The 16,585-nt window shown below is 38.5% G+C and overlaps 1 protein-coding gene across 1 annotated transcript in view; it reads right to left on the bottom strand.

Moving 5' to 3' along the window:
• The window catches only part of COL24A1 (collagen type XXIV alpha 1 chain), a 363,647-nt gene that overhangs the window by 329,928 nt on the left and 17,134 nt on the right, over positions 1-16,585 (bottom strand). Inside the window, exon 6 of the mRNA XM_052638047.1 lies at positions 15,289-15,342. Coding sequence (XP_052494007.1) covers positions 15,289-15,342 — 54 coding nt within the window. The remainder of the gene's footprint in view (positions 1-15,288; positions 15,343-16,585) is intronic.

The raw sequence follows: 16,585 nt of genomic DNA, 5'->3' as shown, positions 1-16,585 counted from the left end.
AGAACAAAAATCAAGTCTCCAAAGAACAAAAAAGGGTTTCCCTGATGGCTCAGCAGGTCGAGAATCCTCCTGCAATGCAGGAGACACAAAAGATGTGGGTTTGATCCCTGGCTTGGGAAGATCCCCCGTAGGAGGAAATAGCAATTCACTTCACTATTCTTGCCTAGGATATCCCATGGACAGAGGAGCCTGGTGGGCTACAGTCCAAAGGGTTGCAAAGAGTTGGACATGACTAAGCACACACAAAGACAAAAAGGGGTCAAAGTCCTCAAGAGGACTGATGTTAGAATTAGCAGTTGAGGATTTTATTAATTACTATAAATATGTTCAAGGACTTAAAGGAAAGGATGGTCATAATGAGTGAACAATTATCAACAGACAGATGAAAACTATATAAAAAATCAACTAAAAACCTAGAACTGATGATAAAATATCTAAAATAAAAATTTACTGGATGGTATTAATACCATGTTAGAGAAGGCAGAAGCAAAGTTTAGTGAACTTAAAAGTAGATCCATAGAAGTTATCTGAAGAAGAGGAAAAAAATACATGGCAAAAATGAACAGAGATCTAGGGACCTATGGGACAATACTGAGTAGTCTAACATACATGTAAATGGAGTCCCAGAAGGAAAGGAGAGAAATAAATAATGGGACAGAAAGATCATTTGAAAAAGTAATGGCCAAAAATGCCCCAGATTTATTTTAAAAATCTTTATAGGTTAAAAGGCATTCGGTGAAGCCCAAATAAGAAATATCTAAAGGAAACAAACCCTTCATATATCATAATAAAGCTACTAAAAGCCAGATTAAGATAAAAGCCTTAAGCAGCCTGTGAAAAATCACACATCATATTAAAAGAAATAATGTTGGCTAAATTCTCATCAGAAACAGTAAAAGCCAGAGGATGAGAACAGCAGACATGCGTAAAGTACGTGAAAAAAACATTCTCAACCAAGATTTCTTTACTCAATAAATTTTTAACTTTCCTTCAAACAAATGTAGACAAATTTCAGGTAAACAAAAACCTAGAGAAATCATTGCCAGTAGAACTGTACTCCAAGAATATTGAAGGAATTTCTTCTAGCTAATGAGAAGTGACACCAGATAGAAACTCAGATCTATAGGAAGGAATAAAGAGCTCTGGAAATGAAAATAAATCCCTTGCTTGTTTCTTCTAATTTCCTTAAAAGACTGATTACTTAATACAGAAATTATTGCATTGTACTATTGGGTTTATGATATAGATGCAAAATAAATAACAGAACACAAAATATGGGAGGATAATAGGTAAATAATTGTATAAGTCATATTCTACATGAAAATTACCATATTAATTCCAAGTAAACTACAATAAATTAATAATGCATATTGTAATCCCTAAAGCAATGACTAAAGATCAGAGATACAGCTGAAATGCCAACAGAGAAATTAAATAGAATTCTAAAAAATATTTGATTATTGAAAAAGAAGGTAGAAAAAGGAATAAAGGAGCCAAATATATGGGATAAATAGAAAAGAAATGACAATGCAGAAGAGCAAGGCCCAATCATACCAAAATTATACAAGTATAAGTGAACTTAATGCTCTAATGAAAAATCAGAGATCATCAGCCTGGATAAACTTGGAAGATCCAACTATACAGTATAGGATCTGAAAGGAAAGGAAATTTATACAGTAGACAGACAAAAAGCACTAAAAAGTTGGTATGGCTGTATTACTAACACATTAGACTTCAAAAAGAGGAGAATAACTAAACGTACTTGATAATGATAAAAATATCTGATAATCAGGAAAACAATCAACCTTATATGTGTATGCATCACACACTGCTGCAAAATACATGGAGCAAACACTAACTAAACACTTTCTAAACACAAATACAACTAGTAAGGATAGAGAAAATTTGACTCCAACTAGACCAAAAAAATCTAGTAAGGACAGAGAAAATTTGACTACCACAAACCACCCTAATCGAATTGACATTTATTGCACACTCATGGCAAATAGATGGGGAAATAATGGAAACAGTGAGAGACTTTTTTTGGCTCCAAAATCACTGCAAGTGGTGACTGCAGCCATGAAATTAAAAGACTCTTGCTCCTTGGAAGAAAAGCTATGACCAACCTAGATAGCATATTAAAAAGCAGAGATTATTACTTTGCTGACAAAGGTCTGTCTATTCAAAGTGTGTGGATGTGAGAGTTGGACCATAGAAAAGCTGAGTGCCAAAGAATTGATGCTTTTGAACTGTGGTGCTGAAGAAGACTCTTGAGAGTCCCTTACACTGCAAGGAGATCCAACCAGTCCATCCTAAAGGAAATCAGTCCTGAATATTCATTGGAAGGACTGATGCTGAAGCCAGAGCTCCAATACCTTGGCCACCTGATGAGAACTGACTCATTTGAAAAGACCCTGATGCTGGAAAAGATTGAAGGCAAGAGAAGGGGATGACAGAGGATGAGACGTTGGATGGCATCACCAACTCAATGGACGTGAGTTTGAGTTGGCTCCGGGAGTTGGTGATGGACAGGGAAGCCTGCCATGCTGCAGTCAATGGGGTTGCAAAGAGTCGGACAGGACTGAGTGGCTGAACTGAATTGATACCCAACAAATACAAGATACACAATCTTCTGAAGTTCATGTGAAATATTAATCAAGATAGATCGCCTGTTGGGCCATAAAATGCCTCAACAAATTTTAAAAGATTAAACTCTTCCATTGTGTACTGACCACAGTGAAACTAAATTAGAAATCAGTAACAATAAGGTCACTAGAAAAGCTTCCAATTGATGAACATTAAACAAAACAATGTACTTCGGAATAACCCATGAGTGAAGATGAAAGCATTTATTTCAACTTAATGGAAACACAACACATCAAATGTGCATATGTGCATACTAACGAAGAGGAAAAGTTAAAATTTGACATAACCTCTTGCTCCTTCCGCCTCTGTATCGCAGCTTGCTCCTTACAGTCTGGATCACATAGGTCACATAGTCTCAGAAAGTGGGGACTTACAGTACTAGGAACTGGAGCTTATCTCACTCACCCTTGTCTTGCTCTTTGCAATTGCCCAGCCTCCGCAAACCTGCTTAATCACTCCTGTCCGTGTAAAGGTCAGGCATCCCCCTCCCGATCTTGACTGCTGTTCCCACACACGTGAAACCCCTTAGTTTAAACCAGCCTATTGCCTACTATAGTCTGTCTATTAAAAACTCTGTAATCCCTTTGTTCAAGGCTCAGAGCTTGGAGTATTAATTCCTCTGGGCCTGCCGGCATAATAAACCCAAGTTCTCCTACTCTCCAGGTGTGGCGCTTGGTTTCTCAAGTACTGGGTTCTGCAACACTAAGTCATTTCAGTCGTGTCCAACTCTTTGCAACCCCATGGTCTGTATCCCACCAGGCTTCTCTGTCCATGGGATTCCCCTAAAACTGGAGTGGGTTGCCATTTTCTTTTCCAGGGAAATCAGTCCTTAGAAAGAATTCATAGCTCTAAATAGAATAGAGCTAAAAATCAATTAAACACTAAATGGTCCATAGAAAAAATAAACAAATCCAAAGGTTGGTTCTTTGAAAACATTAATGAAGATGAACCCTTGATTTCATCCCAGGCAAAAACAAAACCAATAAAAACCCCAAATCATGTTCCTCCTCATTCCAGTAGATGGCAGCTCCCACAATACCAGCTGCTCAACTACTTAGGCCTTAGATTACCTTTGACTCCTCTCTCACACCACATAAGTGACTCAGCAGCAATTATGTTGACTGCACCTCAAAATATGTCTAGATTTTGACCACTTCACACTGTCACTGTTGTTAACACTCTAGTCCCTCATCCATGGCATAAGCTTGGGTAGACCAATGAAGAAGTCTCCAAACTGGTGTTCCTATTCCTGCTCTTCCCTTACCCAGTCTATTCGCTGTGATAGCCAGAACCATCCTCCTATAATATAAATTGCATGACGCCATCTTTCTACTCGTTGTTCTTGTTCAGTCGCTCAGTCATGTCCAACTCTTTGCAACCCCATTGACTGCAGCACACCAGGCTTCCCTGTACTTAGAACTCTCCAACAAATATACAACAGTAAAATTCAAACCAAAATTCTTACCTGTAAGGTCTGAACTAATCTGCCTCCTACTAACCTCTCTGATCTATCTCCTACCACTTATCTCATTCAGCTATTCCTCAAAGCCTGCCAAGCATCCTCCTGCCTCAAGGGCTTTGGACTTCCTGAGTGGTTTCTGTTTTCTAACCTTTTCTTCATCAGGATGGCAAAAATGGTGATTTTCAATTCTAGTATTCTTTCTTAATTTGCTAGATTTTTCTGTAAAAAGAAAAGTCCCTTCATCAACCACTTGATTGTACTAATACTGTGCAGGGCCCTGTTGGGCTCCTGGGCACAAGGACTTTCTGTGTCCCCCATTTCTTTGATTATAGGAAACAGACTTCCTTCAGCTTCCATGATGTTCCCCAAGTTCCAAAGGGCAGATTCAAGCAATTGTAAATTAGGGTAAGGGAGGTGATGTGAGATCAGGGAGAAAAAAAAACAGTCAAGAGGAGCCTTGGGGCAAGGTCTTGTTTCCCCCATCAAAGGATACACACAACAGTATCTTTGAGCTATTTTGCAGATACTGAAACTCTTTCCAGGTGAGAGAAGTTAATGATTAATGATGGTATGCTACCCACAAGTATATAGACCTCACCCCAGTTGGACCTGAAGGGTGACAACGCAGACTCCTAACTTACCTCATCACTAACCCTTCAGAAGAATGTCCATGAGCTAATCATGTCGTCCTCTTTGAATAATTACTACAAAACTTGTCTCTATTTTCCCCAAGTTGGGATATATGCTTTTAAGAGTATGATCCCACTGTATCTCCCTTTTCCTGGCAAGAAATAAAGCTATCCTCTTCCACATCACTCAAAACTCTGTCTCCAAGATTAAATTTGGCACCAGTATACAGAGAAGCTGAGTTTTCAGCATCAGAACTAAGCTTTAATTCTAAGAAAGGTAAGGCAAATTCATAACAAAAATTCATTCTTTCTCTTTATTTTTCTTCTGTTTACCATATTTTAAAATAATGACTGCGGTATAATAAAAGTTTTAGTTCAGTTCAGTCACTCAGTGGTGTACAGCTCTTTGTGACGCCATGACTGCAGCACACCAGGCCTCCCTGTCCATCATCAACTCCCAGAGTTTACTCAGACTCATGTCCATCGAGTCAATGGCGCCATCCAACCATCTCATCCTCTGTCATCTCCTTTTCCTCCCACCTTCAATCCTTCCCAGCATCAGGGTGGCCAAAGTATTGGAGTTTCAGCTTCAACATCAGTCCTTCCAATGAAAACTCAGGAATGATTTCCTATAGGATGGACTGGTTGGATCTCCTTGCATCCAAGGGACTCTCAAGAGTTTTCTCCAATACCATAGTTGAAAAGCATCAATTCTTTGCCACTCAGCTTTATTTATAGTCCAACTCTCACATGCATACATGACCACTGGAAAAACCATAGCCTTGACTAGACGGACCTTTGTTGGCAAAGTAATGTCTCTGCTTTTTAATATGCTGTCCCAGTTGGTTTAAAACTTTCTTTCAGAGGAGTAAGCGTCTTTTAATTTCATGGCTGCAATCACCATCTGCAGTAATTTTGGAGCCCAGAAAAATAAAGTCTGCCCTGTTTCCACTGTTTCTCCATCTATTTGCCATGAAGTGATAGGACCAGAGGCCATGATCTTAGTTTTCTGAATGCATTGCTGTAAGCCAACTTTTTCACTCTCCTCTTTCACTTCATCAAGAGGCTGTTTAGTTCTTCTTCACTTTCTGCCATAAAGGTGGTGTCATCTGCATATCTGAAGTTATTGACATTTCTCCCAGCAATCTTGATTCTACCTTGTGCGTCATCCAGCCCAACATTTCTCATGATGTACTCTGCATATAAGACAGGGGAGCATGGTGGGCTGCCATCTATGGGGTCGCACAAAGTCAGACACGACTGAAGTGACTTAGCTTAAGCAGGATGAGAATATACAGCCTTGATGCACTCCTTTTCCTATTTGGAACCAGTCTGTTGTTCCATGTCCAGTTCTAACTGTTGCTCCTGATCTGCATATGCATATAGGTTTCTCTAGAGGAAAGTCAGGTGGTCTGGTATTCCCAGCTCTTTCAGAGTTTTCCACAGTTTATTGTGATCCACACAGTCAAAGGCTTTGGCATAGTCAATAAAGCAGAAATAGATGTTTCTCTGGAACTCTCCTGCTTTTTCCATGATCCAGCAGATGTTGGCAATTTGATCTCTGGTTCCTCTGCCTTTTCTAAAACCAGCATGAGCATTTGGAAGTTCATGGTTCACATATTGCTGAAGCCTGGCTTGGAGAACTTTGAGCATTAATTTACTAGAGTGTGAGATGAGCGCAATTGTGCAGTAGTTTGAGCATTCTTTGGCATTGCCTTTCTTTGTGATTGGAATGAAAACTGACCTTTTCCAGTCCTGTGGCCACTGCTGAGTTTTCCAAATTTGCTGGCATATTGAGTTCAGCACTTTCACAGCATCATCTTTCAGGATTTGAAATAGCTCAACTGGAATTCCATCACCTCCACTAGCTTTGTTCATAGTGATGCTTTCTAAGGCCACTTGACTTCACATTCCAGGATGTCTGGCTCTAATCATAACCATCATGATTATCTGGGTTGTGAAGATCTTTTTTGTACAGTTCTTCTGTGTATACTTGCCACTTCTTAATATCTTCTGCTTCTGTTAGGTCCATACCATTTCTTTCCTTTATCGAGCCCATCTTAATGTTCCCTTGGTATCTCTAATTTTCTTGAAGAGATCTCTGGTCTTTCCCATTATGTTGTTTTCCTCTATTTCTTTGCATTGATTGCTGAGGAAGCCTTTCTTATCTCTCCTTGCTGTTGTTTGGAACTCTGCATTCAGATGCTTATATCTTTCCTTTTCTCCTTTGCTTTTCACTTCTCTTCTTTTTACAGTTATTTGTAAGGCCTCCCCAGACAGCCATTTTGCTTTTTTGCATTTCTTTTCCATGGGGATGGTCTTGATCCCTGTTTCCTGTACAATGTCACAGACCTCATTCCATAGTTCATCAGGCACTCTGTCTATCAGGTCTAGCCCCTTAAATCTATTTCTCACTTCTACTGTATAATCATAAGGGATTTGATTTAGGTCATACCTGAATGGTCTAATGCTTTTCCCTATTTTCTTCAATTTAAGTCTGAATTTGGCAATAAGGAGTTAATGATCTGAGCCACAGTTAGCTCCTGGTCTTGTTTTTGCTGACAGTATAGAGCTTCTCCATCTTTGGCTGCAAATCAGTCTGATTCCGGTGTTGACAATGTGGTGATGTTCATGTGTAGAGTCTTCTCTTGTGTTGTTGGAAAAGGGTGTTTGCTATGACCAGTGCATTCTCTTGGCAAAACTCTATTAGCCTTTGCCCTGCTTCATTCTGTACTCCAAGGCCAAATTTGCCTGTTACTCCAGGTGTTTCTTGACTTCCTACTTTTGCATTCCAGTCCCCTATAATGAAAAGGACATCTTTTTGGAGTGTTAGTTCTAGAAGGTCTTGTAGGCCTTCATAGAACCGTTCAACTTCAGCTTCTTCAGTGTTACTAGTTGTGGCATACACTTGGATTACCGTGATATTGAATGGTTTGCCTTGGAAACGAATATAGATCATTCTGTAGTTTCTGAGACTGCATCCAAGTACTGCATTTCGGACTCTTTTGTTGACCATGATGGCTACTCCATTTCTTCTAATGGATTCCTGCCCACAGTAGTAAATATAATCGTTAGGGATTTGATTTAGGTCATACCTGAATGGTCTGTAGTTTTCCCTACTTTCTTCAATTTAAGTCTGAATTTGGCAATAAGGAGTTCATGAGCCACAGTCAGCTCCTGGTTTTGTTTTTGCTGACTGCATAGAGCTTCTGCATCTTTGGCTGCTAAGTCTGATTTTGGTGTTGACCATATGGTGATGTCCATGTGTACAGTCTTCTCTTGTGTTGGAAGAGGGTATTTGCTATGACCAGTGTGTTCTCGTGGCAAAACTCTGTTAGCCTTGGCCCTGCTTCACTCTGTACTCCAAGGCCAAATTTGCCTGTTACCCCAGGTGTTTCTTAACTTCCTACTTTTGTATTCCAGTCCCCTATAATGAAAAGGACATCTTTTGGGGGTGTTAGTTCTAGAAGGTCTTGTAGGTCTTCATAGAACCATTCAACTTCAGCTTCTTCGGCATTACTGGTTGGGGCATAGACTTGAATTACCGTGATACTGAATGGTTTACCTTGGAAACGAATATAGATCATTCTGTCATTTTTGAGATTGCATCCAAATACTGCATTTTGGACTCTTTTGTTGACTATGATGGCTACTCCATTTCTTCTAAGGGATTGTTGCCCACAGTAGTAGATATAATGGTCATCTGAGTTAAATTCACCCATTCCAGTCCATTTTTGTTCACTGATTCCTAAAATGTCGATTTTCACTCACTCTTGCCATCTCCTATTTGACCACTTCCAATTTGCCTTGATTCATGGACCTAACATTTCAGGTTCCTGTGCAATATTGCTCTTTACAGCATCAGACCTTGCTTCCATCACCAGTCACATGCACAAATGGGTGTTGTTTTTTGCTTTGGCTCCATCTCTTCATTCTTTCTGGAGTTATTTCTCCATTGATCTCCAGTAGCATATTGGGCACATACCAACATGGGGAGTTCATCTTTCAGTGTCCTATCTTTTTGCCTTTCATACTGTTCATGGGGCCCTCAAGGCAAGAATACTAAAGTGGTTTGCCATTCCCTTCTCCAGTGGACCACATTCCAAAAGTATACATTTTGTCTTTGGCCCTGGTTCCTGGCACAAAGATCCTAAAACCCTTGGAATTTCCTGAGTTGTAGGAGTGCTTTTTGTTATTCATAACAAGCCCTTTTTGATCTGAGCTTATGCTAATGAGGTGACTGGAGAAAGGGAGCCAGATAGCTTCAGGATGGGAACTAGTCACCAGAAAGGCAAACAAGTGATTAGAGGGTAGTAAAATTTAGCCCCATCTCCTCCCTCACCTCCAGAGACAGGAGGGGGTGGTAGAGATAACGACATTCCAAGAGCTTCCAGTAGGTGAACACACTGGGAGCATGACATACCTGGGAAGGGCATGGGAGCTCTAGGCTTCTATTCTCCATATTTTGCTCTATGCATCTCTACCTTTCAGTTATTTGAGTTCTATTTTTTAATAATAAATTGGTAAGCCTTATTAAAATGTTTTCCTGAGTTCTGTGAGCTATTCCAGCAAAATATGAAACCTGGGAAAGGAAGAGATTGTGGGAAGCCCTGGACACGTAGTCAGCCAGGCACAAGTGTTCCGTTAGCATCTCAAATGTGGGGAGTCATGTGGGATGGAGCCCCCAAATCTGTGGAGTCTGACACTAGCTTGGGGTAGTTAGTGTCAGATTTGAACTGAATTGTTGAATATACAATCTCATAGATGCAATTCCCTAGCATCCTCTAAAGGTGACCAATGAGGGCTTCTCTGTTCTTAGCTACCAAGTAAACTCATGGATTTAGAGATATTTGATGTGACTTAATCCACTACAGTTAATATTCTTTTTTTTTAATATTCTTAATGATATTCAAATTATACCAATCTTTGACTAGTAGCAGCTTTTCAGATGGCCTTCTGAATCCTTTTGATGTGACCCTAATAGTTTTTGATGGCTAGAAGGAAAAAAATTAAATGTATTTGTCATATTTGTCTGGTCCTTTACATAAAGGTCCTTATGTTGTACAGAACAACAGGACCACCTCAGTCTTCACATTTTATCATACTTTACATTGTCAGAATGTTGGATTGAAAACTCTTCATAGCAATCTGACTCTGTAAAAAAGTTCTTAGAATGGGTCAGCATCTATACTTAACATATTTATTTAATTCACAAGCAAGGAAAATGGGAGCATGATGGAAACATGGAAACAGAGGGCCAAAACCAGAAATAAAGTATAGCACAAAGATATACTCTTTGGAATTCAATATTTAATATTATTAATTAATAGCATTTCATTTAATATTATTGAGTTAGCCAAAAACTTCTTGCAGATTTTTCCATAAGATCTTAAAAGAAAATCCCAAATGAACATTTTGGCCAAGCCAATACTAACAGGACACTGTTAATAGCAGCTTACTAAGGTTAGATGTTTTCATCGAACGGGATTAAATTTGAAGGAGCTATTGAATTTGACTAAAGTAATATATGCTACTAATTAACATCCATGGAAAGTTTTTAAGTAGCCTTTAAGAAGCATTTTTGGGAAAGAAATTATCTGGACAAAAATAGATTGCCTGGACTAGAACTGTAAGTAGAAGATCTAGATTCTTCATTTAGAGTCATGTCTGAAGATCTACTGCATAATTGATCATGTATTAATTAATAGTAATAAGAATTTCCAGCGCCCTGCAAATAAAGTTTATATTAAATAAGTAAATATGATGAACTGTGGACCTAGATGGTATTTGGTGGCAAGAAAAAAGTCCTTTTCTCTAGCAAACAGAGAAGCAGAATTCACTTGATATTTTTTTAGAAAGATTTTTTTTCTTAGAATGACAATATTTCTACCAGAAGTCTACTGATTTCAGCTAAAGAACTCAATAGTTTACCTCTATTTTAAATTAGTCTTAATATTGCTGAAAAATGTTATATATCCACAAAATTTTTGTGTGGCATTTTGTCCTTCTACTATTTAGCAATCTAACAACACAGTTCTAAGGGATGAGAGTTCAGTTTCACTCTTTATGGTGTTTATATATTATTAGTATCCAAAGGATTAGCTGGAAACTTGGAATGGACATATTTTGTTACGATTACTTACTAAATGAATTCAGAAAGTCTTTAATTACACTAGGTTACCCCACCCTCATCTTTCCTCCTTAAGGTGCTGTTTCATACATTCAAGGTTCATAGTGAACCACTCACTATGCTAGTAGAGACAAATAGGTGTAGGGTAAAGCGTAAAACAGATCTAATTCTGATGCCAGTTAAACTGTTACCTTGGTTAAGTACTTACTTCTCCGAATATGTTTTCTTCTGTGGAAAGCAGAAGGTAATAAAGCCTGCTCTGAACAGTACTCTTAACTGAAGTGGAATTGAATGAGATGGCATACGTAAAATACTGTCAACTGATGCTAGATGCTCAGTAAGTGCTAGTTCTCATTCCCTTATGATGCCAGTGCCTTATTACTAACGTTGTCTATTTATTACTTCAGTTTAACATTTATAGAATGCCCAACACATGCTAGGCACTGGGATAGATACAAAGGCAAAGAGGGATAAGATCTGGCCCCTGCATTCAAATAACTCAGAATCTATTAAGGAAGACAAACATGTGAAAACTTATTTTGCTTGAACAGAGTTGAGAACCACCAAATATAAGTTTACATTCTTTGTCCTTTATGGTAAATACTAACTTAATTGTAAAAGTATAACAGAAAATAAAATGCTAGATTTTGCATCAATCTAGAGTATGTTTGCAAAATAAGCTTTATTCTTATAAACTGTAAAATAGCCTCATAAATAGAACATATTTCTATACTATCTTAAGGTATATTCATTCTTAAGAGACATAGACTTATTTTATGTAACAAATAATAAATATTATATTTTCAGTAAAAGTTGCATCTCTGGACAAACAAATGAAAAGACCAAAAAAAAAAAAAACAAAACAAAACCCAACACCCAACTGCCACTTCTGAAGAGCTGAGAGCCAAAACAGGGGGTCAGCGCAAAAGCAATGCATTGCATATACCTCTATATGCAACCTCCAATGCAGGAGACCCCAGTTCAATTTGTGGGTCAGGAAGATGCCCTGGCAAAGGGATAGGCTACCTACTCCAGTATTCTTGGGCTTCCCTGGTGGCTCAGTGGTAAAGAATCCACCTGCAATGCGGTAGACCTGGGTTCAATCCTTGGGCTGGGAAGATCCTCTGGAGAAGGGAACAGCTACACCCATTCCAGTATTCTGGCCTGGAGAATTCCATGGACTGTACAGTCCATGAGGACTGTATAGCCCATGACTGAGGGACTTTCACTTTCACTTTTTCACTATACGCAACACCACCAAAGGGGTGAGAAAACATCTAAGCCAACCCTCTGGCCCAACCCCTGAACATACCCATTTCCTCACCCCACATAAGGAATCTGAAATTTCTATTGACTGGTTAAGGCCAAGAACCCTGTCTGGCTGGTATCAGTTCTCACAATTTTTATAAAATATATTAACCCAAATATGATTATATAAACATTTCATAATACACTGCATTTTCCATTGCAGTTAAATCTCTCTAAACTTACAATTATCTTAATTTGGTCTTTTCAAAGGTTCAGGTAACCGCTTTTGAAATGTGCAATTTCTTATACAAGTGACAAGATTTTTTATACAATTTTCTTAGAGAACAATAATTCTATGTTATTCTTGCTAAATAATAACTGAAAAGAGAAAAATTCTGAAAATGTCTTAATACTGTAAAACCCATTAACCTAAAAGGGATCTTTGTTCTCGAAGGAAAATAAATCCTCTGATTACATGTCAAAATTTATCCTTGAGAGCATGAAATCTGCATATTTATTGCATTGTCTTGAATAAATACTATGAGAGGATTACAAAGTATAAAACTTGAATGTTCTATTAATCCTGATTACTTTAAAGTGTGTATTACTTTAAAATGCTAAATACCTAGGAAAATTGGTTTCATAAACCACACTACTAGTTTTGCTAAGCCGCTGCTGCTGCTTAGTCAATTCAGTCGTGTCTGACTCTGTGCGACCCCATAGATGGCAGCCCACCAGGCTCCCCTGTTCCTGGGATTCTCCAAGCAAGAACACTGGAGTGGGTTGCCATTTCCTTCTCTAATGCCTGAAAGTGAAAAGTGAAAGTGAAGTCGCTCAGTCATGGCCGACTCTTTGTGACCCCATGGACTATAGCCTACCAGGTTCCACCATCCATGGGATTTTCCAGGCAAGAATACTGGAGTGGGTTGCCATTTCCTTCTCCAAGAGATCTTCCTGACCCAGGGATTGAACCCGGGTCTCCTGCATTGTAGGCAGACGTTTTACCGTCTGAGCCACCAGGGAAGTCCAATCTACTGTCCCCACAAATATGTGCAGTTAAAACAAATCATGGTCACTTTTGGCTATTTTGAAAGATGGTTATCAAATTATTAAATTCAAATATAAACTAAGACTAATATTCAGGTTTATATGATTAAGTTCCCAAGAGGTTCAGTTAATTGCTTGCAAATTTTAAGTAGAGCTTACAAAATCCCTAATATAGGGGTTCATAAAATATGTTATTGGTAAATAGTTATAGTCAAAATTATATTTATATTACTAGGTATGATATTAAAGAGAAATCTTGAGATTAAGACTTCATCTCTCCTAGAACATTTTATTGAAGGCACACACTCATATTAGTTAACATTGAAAAATACTCGGTTTTTAATCTTTGGACAAAGGTAATTTTTTAGACACAGACGTCATTTTCTCAAGTATTTTCTCCTAAGTACACACATTTTAAGAAGTCAATGAAATCAAAGGCTTTCCACTATTTCCGTCATCTCTCCCCACCCTATTCTCCATCTTTTTTGTTTCTTCAAGTATATGTTTGTTATTGGCTGAGGCAGGAAAAGAGAAGGATGACACAAGCCGTGTGGAAACTCCACCTCTATTCTGTCTTCCGTCGAGTTGTGGAGATGAGGCTGTTAGTAGGTTGGCAAGTCCCCTAGGACTTGAGCTCTGTGGAGAAACATGAGCTGGGTCTTTACAACTACACTAGCCTTCCACTAGTCTAAATATCCTTGAAGTCCCCAGAGAAAGCTTGGAGGACTAGAGAATCACAAATTTAAAAACAAAATTCTAATTTCTTGAGGTTGTCTTTTATCTCGTACACATCCAGTAGTTAAAAGCTTTTTTTCTGAGACATTTTATTAAACTCAAAAAGTTGTTGAGATTGATGAGAAACTGAGGGAGTCATTATTACTTATTAATAATGGTATTACTTATGACGTGTTAGCTCTGTTAAGGGCTTTGCTCACAATTTATTTAGCCTTCACTCCAGCCCTATGAGGACATACTACGGTTTTCCCTGTTTTGGAGAAGAAAATTAAGCTTAAACGGGCAAAGCAAGTAATTTGTTTCTAGTCATACAAATCAAGGGGCTTTCCTGGTGGCTCAGATGGTAGAGAATTCGCCTCCAATGTGGGAGACCTGGATCAATCCCTGGGTTGGGAAGATCCTCTGGAGAAAGAAACAGGAACCCACTACAGCATTCTTGCCTGGAGAATCTCCATGGACAGAGGAGCCTGACGGGCTACAGTCCATGAGGTCACAGAGAGTCAGACACGACTAAACACAGTATATACTAATCAAGACGGCTAAACCTTGAATCCAAATCAGTTAGACTCCAAAACCTGTGTCCTTAAGCTCTATCCTATCTTAATCTTTATCTGTATGGTAACAGCTATTCGATTACTTTTGAGTGAGATAATTAATAAGCAGAGTGGTTATTAATGACCCTGAAATATTCATGATGTTACTGGCAACCAAAACCCTAATGCTTACATACACATGTACATGTGTGTGTATAGATACGTATATTTACTTATATTTCCAGTTCCATACCTGCTATGAAGGTAACCAGCCTGGTATATATACTTTCATCTGTTTTATAGACATGACTGAAGCAACTTAGCAGCAGCAGCAGCAGCAGCATACTACTATCTGTCACACTACTATCACACAACTATGTATGCTCATATTTTTACAGGTTTTCAGGTTAGTTACTTTCATAAAAATATGAGTATATCCTATAAGCATTATCCTTATAGACCTTTTTCAAGTGAAAATATTAGAGAAGTATGAAACAGGGAAATAAATGATGTTTTATCTCCTCACTATTTATTTATACATTAAAATAGTCTTGACTTAAGGTCAATTACTCAAATCATAATCTGTACACTGCAGAGGTTTCCATATATTGCCATCATATTTTGACAACAAAGTCTGGAATATCAAAGCAGGCCATGCTTGCCTTTACCACTAGCTATTTATAAATCCAAGCGTGGTGGGCTCTCAAGGAACCTGGCCATCTGCCACCCTATGACAATCTTGCTGAAGACTCATGCTCTGGAGATGACAGAGATCCCTAATATTCCATGGTTGACTTTAAAAGTTAAAGACCTTCTTTAGCAATGTGCCGAAAATCACGTGATATTCAAAGCACTCACCTTTGGACCTGGTAATCCAGGTAACCCAGGATTCCCATGTGGCCCTGGTATGCCCTACAAATAGAAAAAAAATTCAGATCATTCTTAGATCTAGATACAAGTAAGTGTTTATTATAACATTCAAATAAATATTACATGATTCATTAAAATGGATATGTTATTTCACAAAGTTCATTATCTCTTCTGAGGTCTTGGATATTTCAGTCTTAGAAAAGACACCAATTACAGAACAGAACTGCGGTTTCTGTTTTTTGCTTCAAAACACTGCTTTGAGGTATTTATGTCCCTTATTTATCACCTCTTATCTCCAGCCACATTGCTCTGCGCTACTTCTAAAAGTTGTGCAGAGTAAGAAGCCCAAAAATAACAAAGTGCAATTGTTTTACTCTCCTCTCAACATCCGGTAACCCTTTCTGCACTTGGGTTTTGTTTATGCTATGATGCGTGCCTTAAGACTTACCTCATTTAACCATGCCTCTCCTACACCTGCTCAAATCATGTTCAAGTGTCAACTGAGATACCACCTTTAAATCCTGGCTAGCATGAGGTGATTTCTCTTTCCCACTCAATCCCACAGAAACTGCTGCATATAAAATTAATTTGCAACTAATTATATGTTGCCTTGGGACAATTCTATTAATATTTTATGCTATTTTAACTTCTTCATGACATGTGCTGTTTAGTTCTAGGATTATAAATTCTTTGAAAAGCAGCTGTTTTTAATATCACCAGTGTAATACTTAGCACATATCAGATTCCCAATGAATATCTGTCAATTTAGGGAATTCCCTGGTGATCCAGTGGTTAGAATCTGGTGCTTTCAGTGCCTGTGGTCCAGTTTTAATCCCTGGTTGGGGAACTGAGATCCCACAAGCCATGCAGTGTGGGGAATGTAAGAAAAAAGTGGTATTTGTCCATTTGAATTCAATAACTGCTTCTATTTACTAAATACCTACCATATCCAAGGAACTGTTACTGCTTTATTTTATTATTATTATTACTAATCCATATAACAATCCTGCAGGGTGGTTATTTATTCCCCTTTACAAATGGGTAAACTTAGGTTCATACAACCAGCAAATAGAAGAACAAGGATTCATCCTCAGAAAGCCTTTCAGGTCTCCAACGCATCTATACTCATTTGGGCTTGGTACCCACCTCTGTACCTTTTGGCTATGTCGTGGTTTAGTTGCTAAGTCATGTCCATCTCTTGGGACCCCATGGACTGTAGCCTACTAGGCTCCTCTGTCCCTAGGATTTCCCAGGCAAGAATACTGGAGCGGGTTTTCATTTCCTC

This window comes from Budorcas taxicolor, chromosome 3 (genome assembly GCF_023091745.1).
Source record: "Budorcas taxicolor isolate Tak-1 chromosome 3, Takin1.1, whole genome shotgun sequence".
In the NCBI taxonomy this organism is placed as follows: Eukaryota; Metazoa; Chordata; class Mammalia; order Artiodactyla; family Bovidae; genus Budorcas; species Budorcas taxicolor.
The sequence above is the reverse complement of the archived record's forward strand: the minus strand, read 5'-3'. Positions and strand labels throughout refer to the sequence as shown.